General features: G+C 56.0%; 1 protein-coding gene across 1 annotated transcript in view; it reads right to left on the bottom strand.

Moving 5' to 3' along the window:
- The window catches only part of lamc3 (laminin, gamma 3), a 35644-nt gene extending 30732 nt beyond the window's left edge, over positions 1-4912 (bottom strand). Inside the window, exons 1-2 of the mRNA XM_086135239.1 lie at positions 4372-4912; positions 1476-1780 (exon numbers count right to left, since the gene is read on the bottom strand). Of these exons, the coding sequence (XP_085991365.1) occupies positions 1476-1780; positions 4372-4747 (681 nt within the window). The 5' untranslated portion in view covers positions 4748-4912. The remainder of the gene's footprint in view (positions 1-1475; positions 1781-4371) is intronic.
- Between the last annotated feature and the right edge of the window lie 9077 nt (positions 4913-13989).

The following is a 13989-nucleotide window of genomic DNA, read 5'->3' as shown; positions in this document are numbered from 1 at the left end:
TACACATCTTCTGTGAAACGAAACCGCAAAGTAAATCTTGTTCACGTCATCACGTTTCTGCGTCGAGGACTTTGGCGGCCGCGCGGAGTAAAGATCGGCCGCTTGCGAGCCACGGCCGGAGGACGACGTCTGGAACGCCGGGATGGTTTGTGCCACATTCTCGCTTTGGAGCCACTTCAAAAAAAAGCCCGTAACTGGGCCGTATTTTTGTCCTCCGGTCAGAGATGGCGCCGGGCGGGCACCGGCGAGAGATTTGCCACCCAGTCTACGTACGCGTCCATCTTATTGATCCCGTGCGCCTTGGCGATCCGCCAGCAGCACCATTAGCGGGCGCCTTTGGACGTAAGCGAGCCTTCGGCGCCGATCTCCCGCCCACCCGACGGGGCCCCGGTCGATTACGCCGCGCTCACAATGGAAACGAAAACATTAAAAGGCTCGCGGATTAATCAGCGATTGCAACCGTCGCCGGCACCTGGGCTGCGCCGCGCCGCGCCGACGGCTTTCCGGCAAGCGACGGGAAAGGAAGCGTTTTCTGCTGGGGCCAAACAAGGAGAAGCGGCGAAGCCAATCGCAGGCAAACGAGAGCAATTTCAGGTGTCATTTGTCCACCGACAGTGAAAACTACTCATTGAAAGCGCACGCGAGTCGCTGCTGAGGCGCTGCAGCCGTGTCGGGCTGACGACTAAATGAGGGGCTTGTTCATGGCTTTTGTGCCCCGGCCAAAGCCATGTCTAAAAAAACGCTTTTGCGATCTTGTGGCATCCTGGTGGATAAAGGAACTCGACGTTTCGTACATTCAGTTTCAGAGGGGAGGGGGGGGGGTACCTACAAAATAGGCGCACGGGCAGATGATTTTGAGCAGCCGCACATTTCAGCAAATGTACTTTGTTGTGCGGATTTCACGCGTCCACGCCGCTTGACGCTTGACAGCCGCCATGCGCCGTCGACTGGGAATAATCCAATCGCGCACTCGGTCTCCAATTTTTCTTAGGGAGGGCACACAGAGGACCTCGCATAGCGGCCGTGAGGGGGGGGCGGGTCGGAAACGTCTTTATTCTTCCGCACGGCGCGGCTTAAGCCTGAGGAGATGATGGGGCCTTGGCCGCCCCCCCCCCCCCATCTTTTCTCAGATTAAAAGGGGATCAGGCAGGAGGAAGGCTGCCGTCTTGCACTCGGCGGGGGTCTGAGGGCCCCGTTTGAAAAAGCCACGGCACAAAGATTTAAAGGGAGCGGCTTGCTCCAAAAGAGCGTCGTCGTGTTGCGCTTCACAATGCCGTGTTGTGTCGGCTCTGCGGACAATAGGCAATCGAGGATAGGAGGGGCGGCGGGGAGGGGGGCGCTGACTATTTGTGCCCATGCGCCAAACAACCACCGACATACTGTAAGTCATTTAAAAACAAACAAACAAACAAAATATGGGCGGGGCCTGAAACTACATTTCTAAAGGCCAAAGCTGTCAAACGGCGAGGACCGACCTGCAAGACGAGACTGCGGTCAAAGTTGTAGGCGCTGGGCCGTCCCTCCAGGGTGGAGAAGGCCACGTCCCCCCCGGTGAGCGGCGCGATGTCGCTGAACTCGTCGGTGCACAACGCCGTCCTCTCGTCATCCCCCAGGCGCAAGAAACCGTTGGCGGCCTTGCCGTAGGTCTCCCAGCAGGAGGCGCTGTAGAACTGATAGGGCAGCCAGGGGCCGTCCGCCTCGGCGCGCCTGTAGATGGCGAAGCTCTCCGGCCGGCTGCCGTAGAATTTCAGTCGGACGTAGGTTATCTCGAAGGCCTTCCCTGTGGGAACGTATGTACAACTTGGTGTCGGCTGGAGCCGAAGAGGGCCCTATTCGGGCCCCAGGGCCGGTCCACGTGTCTTCGCAAGAACCGCTTCCATTCTTCCGCTACGCGTCGCCAAGCTCGGGAAGATTGCCAGGTGGATTCTGTAGGCACGATTTCATGCCGGCATTGTTCACAGGAAAAAGCGCCCCCCCCCCCAACCCCCCGCCCTCCCAAAAAAAAACGTGTCTAACTTTTCCGGTCATCGTGAAAGGGGCTATTGCCGATTTAAGACATTTAAAACAAAAGGCAAATTTGTCCTACGTCATTAGACACGACATCTCCCCGCACACTCGCAGGGGGGCGCCCTCCCCCTCCCAGGTACCGCGCAGGCTTCTTGTTTTCGCAGCCGTCCGTAATGGTTTCTTTCCTCTGTGAACCAAAAGATCGTTAAACTTTCATTTACTCTCTGCATGAGGTGACCGCAGCCCTGCCGGCACAACTCATCACGGAGGCGCAAGACGACGCCGGATGCGTGCCCCCCCCACAGCCAGCAGGGATGAAAGGCAAACTTGCATCCGCAAAGGATATTTGTGTAATTTCGTGCATTCGACGTGAAATGATTCGTGAATTGTTTTGGACAGGTGGCGAGGGCCCACATTCTGGGGGGGGGGGCGAATTCATTCCCGTGTTGCTGTAGCTACAGTCGCGAAGATGGCAACACGCCGAGACGATCAATGCAAGGGCAAGGGAAGTGATGGAAAATTGCAGCTGGCGCTGAAAAGAAAGACCCATTGACCCGAGAGACTGCAAACCATTTGATTTTTCTCCCCAGGTAGAGCTTCAGATTTTCTTCCAGCTTGCCTCGCCTCGTATTCCAAATGGACCTTTTTTTTTTTTTTTTTGAACCCTGCAAAACCCGGAGCGATGTCTTTCTGTATTTTTAGCATGCGGGGAAGATTTTGCCGGGTCTCGGTGGCCGCGCTGAGCCGCGAAGCGCCCTCGTCCGTGCCGAGCCATTTGTTTGACTTTTGAACGAAGGATCCCCGGACGCCCTGCCAAGCGTTTGAAGTTCATCCCGAGACCTACGATGCATATCTGACCTGAGCGAGAGTCTCATTGAGAGCTCATCCCTGAAAGATAATGGACTGGGCTTCTCGGGCTCGTTGGCCGCTATTAAAGGGGCAGTCTGGGAAGGTTTTGACCTCACGCGGACTCTTGTCCAGACTGAAGTCTGGGAGAGCGGGCGGGACTAAATATTTCCAGCCGTGTTCTAGAAACATTTGCTTGTTGTTTATATGCGAGTCAGGATGTTGCTGTTGGTTGACTGCGCCCAATGAGAACCAGCTGCGGACTTCAAGGACGCTCGTGTTTTTTTTTTTGGTGGAGGGGGGAGCTGACCCCGATTCTTCACCAACATTTCTTTCTTCTAAGGCCCCCCCGCCGCTTCCCCCTCCTTATTTTTGTTTGCCTCCAGACTCCCGCCGCCATCTTTGTCATTCTGGGCGAGCGCGTGTTTAGATTGGCCGAGCAAAAGACAACAAATGTGTCCGGACCCCCCCCCCCCGCCGACATCCAGATGGGTAACGCGGCGTTCCAATGTGAAACTTTTGAGGGGGGGATTTCACGGAACGTGAACGGAACAGGGAGGCGAGCGAGCCCCTTCGTCTGGCTCCTCTCAATTTGGAGAAGTAGCGCGTGCCTGCCAACGCTAAAGCTAATGCGGAAGGCGATGAAAAGCCGTTGGCTCCGAGGAGCAAACGGAACAAAGAAAATGCTGTCGGACAAGTTCGCAGGCTTTGATTTTGGTCTACTGTCACCGAGTTGACATCAAGATCTGAGTGCACTTTGTCCCTTGATCACAGACACGAAGGCATTAATATTGCAAGCGGCCCGTGTTCGGGCCTTGGCGGAGGTCTGCGGGATGTCTCCAAGCGGCGGGAGGCAAGCTGACGCGAAGATTGCTCGACATCGCTCGCTGTCGGGCCACGTCAAGATGCCCCTCGGCAAAACTCACACATTCCGACCTTAAGCCGCGTCAACGTCTTTTGCCGTTAAGCGACGACGGCACGACGGGGGCGAGCGACGCGCAAAGACGCGGGCGCCCGAGCGGCCGCGCTAAAGCGGCGGCGAAAGCCAAAGCGTCGCGGCTCAGCCGCTTTGTCCGCGTGAAATCCCATCACGGGGGAACCGCGGCGAAGCGTCTGCATTCAATTAGGTCGCATTACCGACGCGAGCGCTCTCTTTCTATTCCCGGAGATGGCGAACGGAGAGCACAAAGGCAGACATTTGTCAGCCTTCCAAATTGAAAGAGTGACATTTTCAAAGTTGAGCCGCGCTACTTTGCAAAAAGTTTCACTGCATCGTAATCGGAAGAAGCATCCGCCCCTTTTCAGCCATCTCGGGGGGGGCATTTTACCCAGCAGCGCCCACTGCTGTCGACAAAACCGGACGTCAAAGCGCCCATCGCGGACGGCACGTGGCGCTGGCACCCGAATGTCAAGCTAGGTGGCCAGCGGAAGGCAAGCGCCGCCGCCGCCGCCGCCCTGTCGGTTAGCGACAGCGTTGAAACGGAAGACATTTCAAGACAAAGACCGAAGAGCTCTTACCCAGACGCAGCGTGAGGTTGACGGAATTGGGGTGCTGGATGCCAAAGTACATGGACTGGCTCTGCCACCAGGTGGGCTCTTCGTTCCTGTGGAAGTCGGTCAGCAGGGCGGCGCCGTGGCCCAAGCCCGGGGCCGAAGCGTCGCAGAGGTGGCACCGGCGCGCCGCCGAGCCCATCTGCGTGCAGAATTCCTCGGGCGCCGAGCCGCACCGGTTGGACGCCAGCACGCTCCGATTGAAGGCCACGTTTTCAAACTTGGGCAAGCAGCGGGCGGGGGCGGCCGTCCGCTCGTCGTAGCAGGGGTCCGCGGAGGCGCCGGCCGGCGGCAGGAGGAGGCAGGCCAGGAGCTGAAACCACACGGCGAGACGGGCGTCCATTTCCACTGGTCGCTTCACCCGAGAAAATATCGCTGTGTGGATGCGTCTCTCTCTTCTCTCACAGACCGCAACTTTGATGGGAGGGATGAAAATCGACCAAGAGCAGCCCCGCAGCCAAAGACATCCCAGCTCGCTCTCTCCGGCCTCAACATGTGTTCCCCCTCTGTCAAGGTCCGCGCGGGAACTCCTCTCATCGGAGGAGGATCCGGGGACGGGGGGGGGGGGGGGGGGGGGGGGGGGCTCGTCGGTGGGCGGCGGCGCCGGTGACCGCGGCAGACTGGGAGCGTTCCTCCATCTGCTGGTGGAAAGCGAGAAGCTTCAAAGGTTCCGGCGTTATCCATCGGCGAGTTGAGGCCCGATGTCAGCGCGGTGAACACGTCGCGTCGTTTTCACGTGAAATAAATTCAGCGGAAACAAACAGTCATTGCCGTGACGAGCCGTTCGATGTCCAATCGTGAGCGTCGCCGCGCGCTAACTCTTCTTAGCTGGCATGCTAAGACAACAAGAAGCTTCTGGCGTCCACGTTTGACACGAGAGCAACATTAGGCGCCAGCTGAGCAAGAAGTGGCGGCGGGGAAAAGAAATGGCGTCTTCTGGATGCGATGCTTTCAACTACGGTACGGAACACTCGGTCATGTTTTGTTTTGCAGATTGTCCAAAGGGAAGACATCACGTTGACATCAAAGCAAAACAAAATTTCAGTATGCGCCAACTGTCCTTCGAGCTCTTTAAGTGATTGCAGAGATCAATGATATGTATGAACTGCGCACAGATCCCGTTTAAAAAAAAAAAAAAAAAAAAAAAAAAAAAACAAGACGGAAATAACACAATTACGTTGGGCAAACAAAGACAGCCAGGACGGACGGCTGCGCTCGGAATGTGAACATTTATGATCCGAGGGGGGATTTACGGCCAAGTTTTGTACACGCCGCCGTGTGATTGTCTTGATTTATTGAGGCCGTCTGCACTCAGGCTGGCACATGGCGAAGGGGGGGGGGGGGGTAAGTGCAGCGGCATCAGCTAGCTGTCAATTCCTTCGTCGCTCTCCAGGCTTCGCGGCTTTTTTAACTGCGGCTCGGCTCAACCCCGCGCAAACACAGACATTTAGTGTGGCTGAAATATGTAGCTCACGTTTATTGCCGCGCCGCCTGCAGAGACGCTCCGTGGCGCGCCAGGAGGACAGCTCGCGCTAGTTGGCTAACGCTAAAAACGACGCTTAAAAAATACGGAGAACCGCGATGTCGGTTGATCTGACCAATAGTCGATGTGATCGGATAAATTACAGCGGCGAAGGACTCTCGAGCAAAAAAAAAAAAACGGACGTGTCGAGCGCTAAACTCGACGACAAACAACAGCGTGGCAGATCATAAAGAAGTCCTCCAAAAAGAGGCTTCGAGCTGTTTATTGACACTCGCGCTTGACATGTTACCGTCACTCAGGTTTGCCTGCTGCTAGCTTAATGCTAACACAGAACTTAAAATGGCCGAGATGGGCGAGCAAAATGAGCATTTATGGTTGTATGCGAATGCCAAAAATGTTCGTCTCATTTGTGTATAGCGCGGGTGCCCATACTTGCTCGTTTGCCCGACTGCGATGTTTTTTCTTTTCTCCTGTGGAGCATTTTCACCACAACATACAAATTGTTTTTGCAACATGGGTTCACGACCGCGTCGAGCCGAAAGCATCCATCCGGTTGGTTGATCCATACGCGCTTTGTTTGGCGGCGGCGCCTGGTCGACATGATCCGGGTTCCTCTCAAAGCTCTTCTTTCAACCGAGCGTGACATCATTAGCGGGCGCGGCCGCGCTCAACGACACTCCAGCCTACGCTTTCTTCCACGTAGGCGTTTTATGAGTAGTGCCAACGAGTTCATAACCAAAGCTAATGGATGAATGGATGCTTGCTCACTTTGTGTTGTTTTTCGGAGGAGGGAGCGCAGGGGGGGGGGGGGGGAGAGAACGCCACTAATGGATGCCTTGTACGCGATGCAGCGGCGCGGAGAGCGCGGAGGGGAAAAAAACAATATCTGTCATACTCCGCCAAATCATCAAAATTCGAGGCTCTGGTGTTTGTTCGGGATTCATACATAAAACAGGCTTTGTTGTTTCTTTCTCAAGGTTTTCACACCGAAATACTTTTAAGCCGTCTCATCGGGATGCGCATTCCGATCAAGTGGGGGAGCGGCGTTGAAATATCCGAGTACAATTTGAAGCGTTCGAAACTAAAACTACACGGCTATTTGCTAGCAACGAACCGCAGGAAGAGAAGCCATCAAAACGTGGATTCGACGGCTACCGCGCCGCTCCGGGCGGGCAGTCAAATATATTGGCGGATTAATGGGTCGGCGCAGATTTTCTTGCTCAGAAATGACGCGAGCCCAAAGCGTGTCGGTCTGCCGCGCGAGTGGCAACGAACCGTCGAATGGTAACTTCTGCCCTCTAGTGGAAGGGCGTTTAATTGTGCGCCGCCGGCATCGATCGCAACCCAAGCCAAAAACGTTGGTGTTTTCCGTTTGTAGAAACTTGAAACCATCCATCCGTGAGGTGAACACAACACTGCATTTTTTTTTTTTGAATTTGTCTTTTTCCTCCCGTCTGAGTGCTGCATATATTGAGGAATGAGAGCAATTAGTTCAAAAACGACTCTATCCAAACAAAAAGGTTAGGAGTGACTCGACTTGGCCAGCAGCTCCAATTTACACTTTTATATCCTCGCCGCATATTTATGTACTTGAGACAAATTGACCATCCAAACGGCGCAAACGACCGAACAAGCCAAAATGTACGTTTTGCGCACGGAGAGGCGCGCTCGTGAATAATTCAGATTCGAGATTTGAAACCCTTTTTTTTTTTTTTTTTTTTGTGTATGTCACTGCATTTCCGCTCGCATCCCCCTCCTCCGATCGCGCCAGCTTGATCCGGACACCACATAGCGTAGATGTCATGTTTAATATGCGCTTCTTATTCAAGGATGTATTGCCATAGAGCAGGGGCGCCCGATACGTCGGGACCGCTAGCGCCGGAGGTCGGTTGATCGAAAAGTCAAAACAAGCTCAGGCGCCCCTGCCATCGGGTATCTTGTGCAATATGCACATCGAAGGGCGCGTACAGCGAATGTCGCACGTTTTCTCTTTCATAAAAACACAAATTGAAGTTTGCATACGCACAGCAGAAATGTTCTCCACACCTCCACGAGAGCATTTTACACAATTTCATGTTGCGTGCACGTCTACTGGAGCAAATTTCAAACTTTTATTCTGTAGTGTGGGCTTCCTTTTTTTTTTTTTTTTTTAAATCTGCATTTGGAAGACACTTGACATCAAATGATGCATTTTATCTCCCCTTTTTACCTCTGTACAAATCGGCCCAAAATGAGAGTTTAAAAAAAAAAAAAAGAGGGCAATAACCGTGACACTTAGTGGAGTGCAATTCGGCATATGAAGAACCATCTTTAAAGCGAACGTTCGGAATGCGGCGTGCTGATTTTTCCCAACTTCCCACGCTATAAGCCGCCCCCGTCCTGCTTTTCGGGTGCTTTGCTTTTATAATGAGTCGACTGTAGGTTTGAGAAAGACACATTCAGCAATCACTCCGCATATTTATCTCCCCCCCCCCCCCCCCTCGCCCAATTGTCTTCATTTAGCTTGCGAGAGACTTGCATGTAAAGTCATTACAACTGTAATTTGGCGTTGTTGTTGTTTTTATTTTTATTTTAACTTACGTCCGCCACCATTTGGGCTCACGAAACAATGTCAAGACTGTTATGTATAGGTGTTCCGGTCATCAGCAAAAATGATAAGATGGTGTGAAAGTGTCCTTCCGGTTCTCCCCGGTGCAAAAAGCAGAAAGATGCGGCAAGAGTTGACCTGACTTTTAAGTCAATTAAGGGCGGAGTCAATTTCTGAAATAGGGCTTAGAAGCCAAGGTGAGGGTCTCAAAGCGGAGTTCCGGGGTCGGAATTCAAAGGCTTGAAACGGTAACTCAAACCCCAAGCTCGAAGCTCCGTTTCAAATCGGGGTTGGAGCAATGATCGGGGTTTTAAAGCGGCCTTATTCGGCTTCCGCATTTTGGGAATTCCACACTGGGAAAGCCAAGTGGGGAGGGTTTTTTTTTTTTGTATCCTCCCCAGATCACTTTCCGCACGTGGACTCCGACCATCCGGTTGTGTCACTTGCAACAATTTGATCCCCTCCTTTTATTTCGAGCAAATGATCGCGGCGAATGGCTGGAGGTTGTCATCCCGGCATCATCCTAACAACCCAGCACGGTCTAAGCCACACTCATCTGGGGGAAAGTACGGGGGAGTAAATCCGCAAATAAAAGCACCGCCATGACCAGAATGTTCTTGGCCGTCAATCGGAGTCCTAATAATGTTTTGAGAATGCGCGGTATGGGGATTAGCACCGGGACGAATTAGCTCCGTCCGTCCCCGTCCTCCGCACTCAAGCACGGTCGGCTTCGAATGACATTTACCGTGCCATTTGTCAAGCCGCGCTTGCCCTCCCCAAAGACTTGGATCAGCCGCCGTGGCCACTTTTGCGCCTCTTTTTTGCATTTGATGCCTCGTTCCATCGACGCAACGTTGAGCCACGGGGGGGATTTAAAAGGAGCAAACATGAAGGGCTGATGAGTCAAGTGATGACCGGGTGCCGCCCCCCCTCGCTCCGAGGCGGGCGAACGGAAGGCGTTTGGCGTGAATCGGAGAGCAAAGCGCGCATTCGATTCGGGGGCAGTTGAAAAGGCCTTCATAGAACCGGCCAGAGGTGGGGCGGAATCGATGGCGGCCGGGGGGGCGCGCCGCGTCGACAGCGCCCCTACGGGAGAGAAGGTCGAAGAGGGAATTGCAGTACGCCGGTGGTTTTTGATCAGCTCCCCGGAACGAGTTGGTGTGACAACTATGCGAGAAAAGGAACGCCCGCTCGGCTCAACGTCGGGTCCCGTTTCGAGAAAATTGCCGCGGCTAGCGTCAATTGTAGGACACGTCGGAGCGGTGCGATATTTCTCAAACGGTTGCTGAATTCGATCGGGAACGGGAGAAAAACATTTTGCAACGCAACCAGACGTCGAGAAGAAGCGAGGGCCTCCCCTTTTTTCGGAATGACACCCGAGACAAACGGCCAGAAAAAGCGAAAGCGTGCAGTGACGTTTGGGGCAGCGCGCACGTTGGCATTAATAGCGCGCGCCATTTTTCCTGACTTGCCTGGGGAATGCGGTGAAAAGGGCGGCCGTTATTACCCGACTGAAGCGCCGTCCGTCTCCTCCCGAGCCTTCATCCGGCGGCGCGTCCACTTGGCCGGCCTATTTGCGGCGGCGTAATTTATGCTCCTCTGACTGGAGCTGCCAATTTGATTTTCATTAGCAAAGCAAATGAGCTGGAGCGCGGCAGGTGGGGGAGCTGTCACGCGCGCCGCAAATTGATTAGCAAAAGGCAACACACCAAACAAGATGGCGCCATCGCAACCCCCCCCCCCCCCCCCCCCCCTCTTGTCCCATATGGATACCCCGATGTCAGCGATGCTTGAGTTTATGATGTCGGACAGCTTGCCTCACTAAAGGCAGCGAGAGTGACTTACGAGGCAAGATAAAATGACTGCAATTAGCAGCTCTTAACTCATTCACTCCCAAAGACGTTTTTAAACGTCTTTTCAGACTTGGTCCAGAATTGGCTGGTACTGAATGAGTTAAAAGTCTTTTTTTTTTGCTTCGGTGAGATGAACGCGTGGCTTTCTGACGCCACTTCGCTCGGTGGCGTTGAAAGGAGCGGGATTTTGCTATCGCGCGTAGCCGTTGGCGCCGACGCTCTCGCCAAACGGCGTCCGTCGCCCGATTGACGTTGCGACGCGGCGAGCAGCGCGCGACGGGTGAGGCCGGGATGTTTTGGAGCGCCGACCCCGGAAGGGGTGCCGTTTCCTCCCTCTTGCTCCCCCTGGTGGCTCAGGTGACAAATGCGCTCGCGACCCGACCATAAATAATCATCCGCTCGTCCTTGTTCTGTCCGCCCAAAGTAGCAAAAGCACTTTTTTTCCTCAGCCGGGCTGAAATATCATGTTTGAAACGCGTGCGCCCTTATGAATAATTCAACAATTTGTCTCGCGTATGATTACTTTGAGAAGGCGGACGTGCGGAAGTATGTTATTAAAGCTACGCTATTAATAGCGGGCGCCGCCCGGCGACGCTGGCAAACGGTTGCCGCGCGGGCCTGGCGGGATTGAGGAGATGCTTGCCTCTGACTGCAGGACTTGCACCCGGAATGATCGGCGCAGCAAGAAGTTGGACGAGCCTTTCTTCCCCCCCCCCCCCCACCCCCGCCTCCGTCTTTCTTCGCCATGCATTTTTTAGCGGTGCCGCCTGTGGGCTGAGAAACCAGAAAATCGAGCCGAGGTGCATAATTCAATCGCTGCGAATAAGGAGGGGTGGGGGCGGGGGGGGGTGGGTGACACACCTCCGCAGCTGCATTTGATCTAAAAGTCGCCCGGTTCAACAAGACCGAGGTTCGTCTGATGCGAACGCCGCCGTCCCCGTCGGAGCGCCAACTCGAGCCCGAACTCCTCATGGGCTGCCGAGGGATGACGACGGCGAAGCGTGCGCTAATGAGGCGCGCCGCTCTTCGACAGCGGCGGCGACAAAATCAAGAGGAGAGGCGCTCCGCTCGGGAATCGGGCGCTCCCCTTCGGCAGCCCGGCGTAGCGCTCGTCGTGCCGACGGGCGACCTTTGCCAGCGGTACGGATTCCTGAGGTTGGCTTCACCGCAGACGGCAAATTGTTTGGACGTTAAGGATCCACAAGGGCGGCGCCACAGGGTGGCCACCCCCCCTTGTGAGGTCTTGTGGCAGCCCCCGCCAGGAAGAGGGAAGCTCTTACGGAGATGTCTTTTTTCTCTGTCTCCTCAACCGCTGGCAACTGTTTTGGTCATATCAGATTCATGACCCCCCCGTGCCTGCGCCTGCGCCGCAACCGCATGCGATTTTCGGCAGGAGCAGAGGAGCAAAGCCGGCAAACGCGCCTTGCGTTTTCCTCGTCTAATTCATGCGCCAATTAGGGAAAAAGGAAGGCGGGCTTCCCGGGGGCGACTTTTACTCGCCTTTTGCTAATTAGAGGCGGCGAGCGCGAGTGATATGCTCGCTGATTGGAAGTGACAGCCGGCTCCTTGAGGCGGGCGGGCAAATTACAGGCGGCGCCACCCGCAGCGGCGAGGGCGCTCGCCGCCACTGCGGCCGGGCCGCTCGGCCCGACTCGGGCGCGCGACCCCCCTTTTGCCCGCCGAGCAGGTTCTCAAGCCGCCCAATTTGCGTCCGTCGGGGGGCGTTTGCCGCTCGGAGAGCTCGAGCGACCGCGGGCGGCCAGCGGTCGATCGACGTGCGAGCGCTCGGCGCGTTTGCGCCCCGGGCCGGCTTCAAACTCGCAATTAGAAGGAATGGCTCATCGATGAGTCCGCCCTTTTCCTTTTTTCCACTTGCTCCTCGCCCCCGCCGGCAGCCTCGCTCGCCTTCATTGTTATTCGGCGCCGGCACTCGGCGCCCGGCAGACAATTGGCGAGTCAATTTAGAAGCGTTCAATAACAAGCCGATGCGCTTTAGCGCAAACGCGGCAGGACGACGGACGCCCGTTAAGCCTTTGCGCCGGCCCCGCCCGCCCACTCTCTCTGGCCGCCCGCTGCACTTTTGTGGCCCTGGTGGGGGGGGGGGGGGGGGGGTCCGCACGCACCCGACACCCGTTTCGCACGGCAAGCGGGCGCGCGCTCTTACGCGCCTCGTTTGCGTCGTTTCCCGACGTGGCCGTCGCCAAGACAACAAGGAGCAATGCGACCTTGGCCGAGTCATAAAGACGCCGCGCGGGGGCCGCGTTGTGAAAAATCCACAACGCGAACCCGCTGACACCGACGGACGTCCGCGACGACGCCAGGGGCGCTGCGACGGGCGATGAGCCTTTTTATAGATTTTCGGGGTAGGAGATTTTAGATCGTGTAGAATGGTGGAAGAAAATCCAAGCTGACGGCGCACCAGTGTGGACGGGCCTTCCCTTTCTAATGCATCCCAAGTGGTTGTCGGCTAGCGAGCCGCCCGCGTGCGATCGGACCCGCCTTTGAGCCCCCCCCCCCCCCCCGACCCCGAGGGAAATCGAAGCGGGCACAGCTCGGAATGCCGTCCGTGCCTAATCAGGTTTCACCGCCTTCCCCTATCGACTGAAGGGTCAAGATGGCCGAGCGCTATTTTGGGAACGCAAGCGAGGAGACGACTTTTCCGCGCGCAACGGGAGAGAAATGAAAGCGTCGTATCGTGTTACGGTCCCGCAGCTCGCGCGTGCAAACGAAGGCTTCAACAACACAATGAGCCCCGGCGAAACTTAATAGCGGCGTCGCGCCGCCGGGTGGGCGCTCAATTACGGCCGTGACGGCACAGCGGCTCTCGTAAAGATCCGTTTGTGTCTCGACAACGTCGGCGCTTTGGACGGGACGGCGGAGGCGCGCTCAACATCCCGGCCGCGGGTCCGCAGATACGATCGTGAGTGGGGGCGGAGCCGAACGGGGGTGGCGGGGAGGGGAAATAACGGCGCATTCGTGTATTCGGCAAGGAGGGGGGGGGCCAGAAATCGGGGGGACGCCAAAATTCCACCAAATGGAGAGCATTTTCGTAAGCGTTGACGGTGACTTTTAGTCCCGGTCAACGCTAGCGTGACGGACGTGCTTTGGTGACAGTTCCGGAGCGTTCTTGCCGGAACGGTCAGAGAACATTCGCTTTTCAAACTAGCTTCCACCGCGCGAGCGTGTTCTCAACATCGGCCAAAAAAAGGACTTGGTGTTTGATGGGCGCCAGGGCGACTTTCAGGCCCCGGAACGCGAGCCAATTTGGCTGGCGGCGAAAGAAAGAAGTGGCGCTACTGGCCCGGAACGAGCGCGCTGGAAAAGGGCCGTTTGACACGCTCGCTCATCCCCGTCTCAGCATTTTTATCCCAAATCAGGCCCCCCGGCGGCCTGCCAGCGGGACATCTCCTCCGGATTCAGGAAATGCCCCGCGGCACTTTGGTCCGAGCCCCCCCGGCCTCCGATTGCCCTCCGCTGTCTCCCCGCGACACCAATTTTATTTCCAGCTGGCTCACTTCCTCTGGCGCGGTGGCCCCGAGCCGCACGGATCGGGTTTAACGTGCCGGCGTTTGCGTGGCGCTCGGCTACAATCCGCCCGCTTCCGACCTGCGCCCCCCCCCCTTCAGACATTATTGATGAAGCCCCGGCAAAAGTTCAACGAG

The sequence above is a fragment of the Hippocampus guttulatus genome, chromosome 17 (assembly GCF_054856545.1).
Source record: "Hippocampus guttulatus isolate MCC_2025c chromosome 17, RoL_Hgut_1.0, whole genome shotgun sequence".
Taxonomy (NCBI): Eukaryota; Metazoa; Chordata; class Actinopteri; order Syngnathiformes; family Syngnathidae; genus Hippocampus; species Hippocampus guttulatus.
The sequence above is the reverse complement of the archived record's forward strand: the minus strand, read 5'-3'. Positions and strand labels throughout refer to the sequence as shown.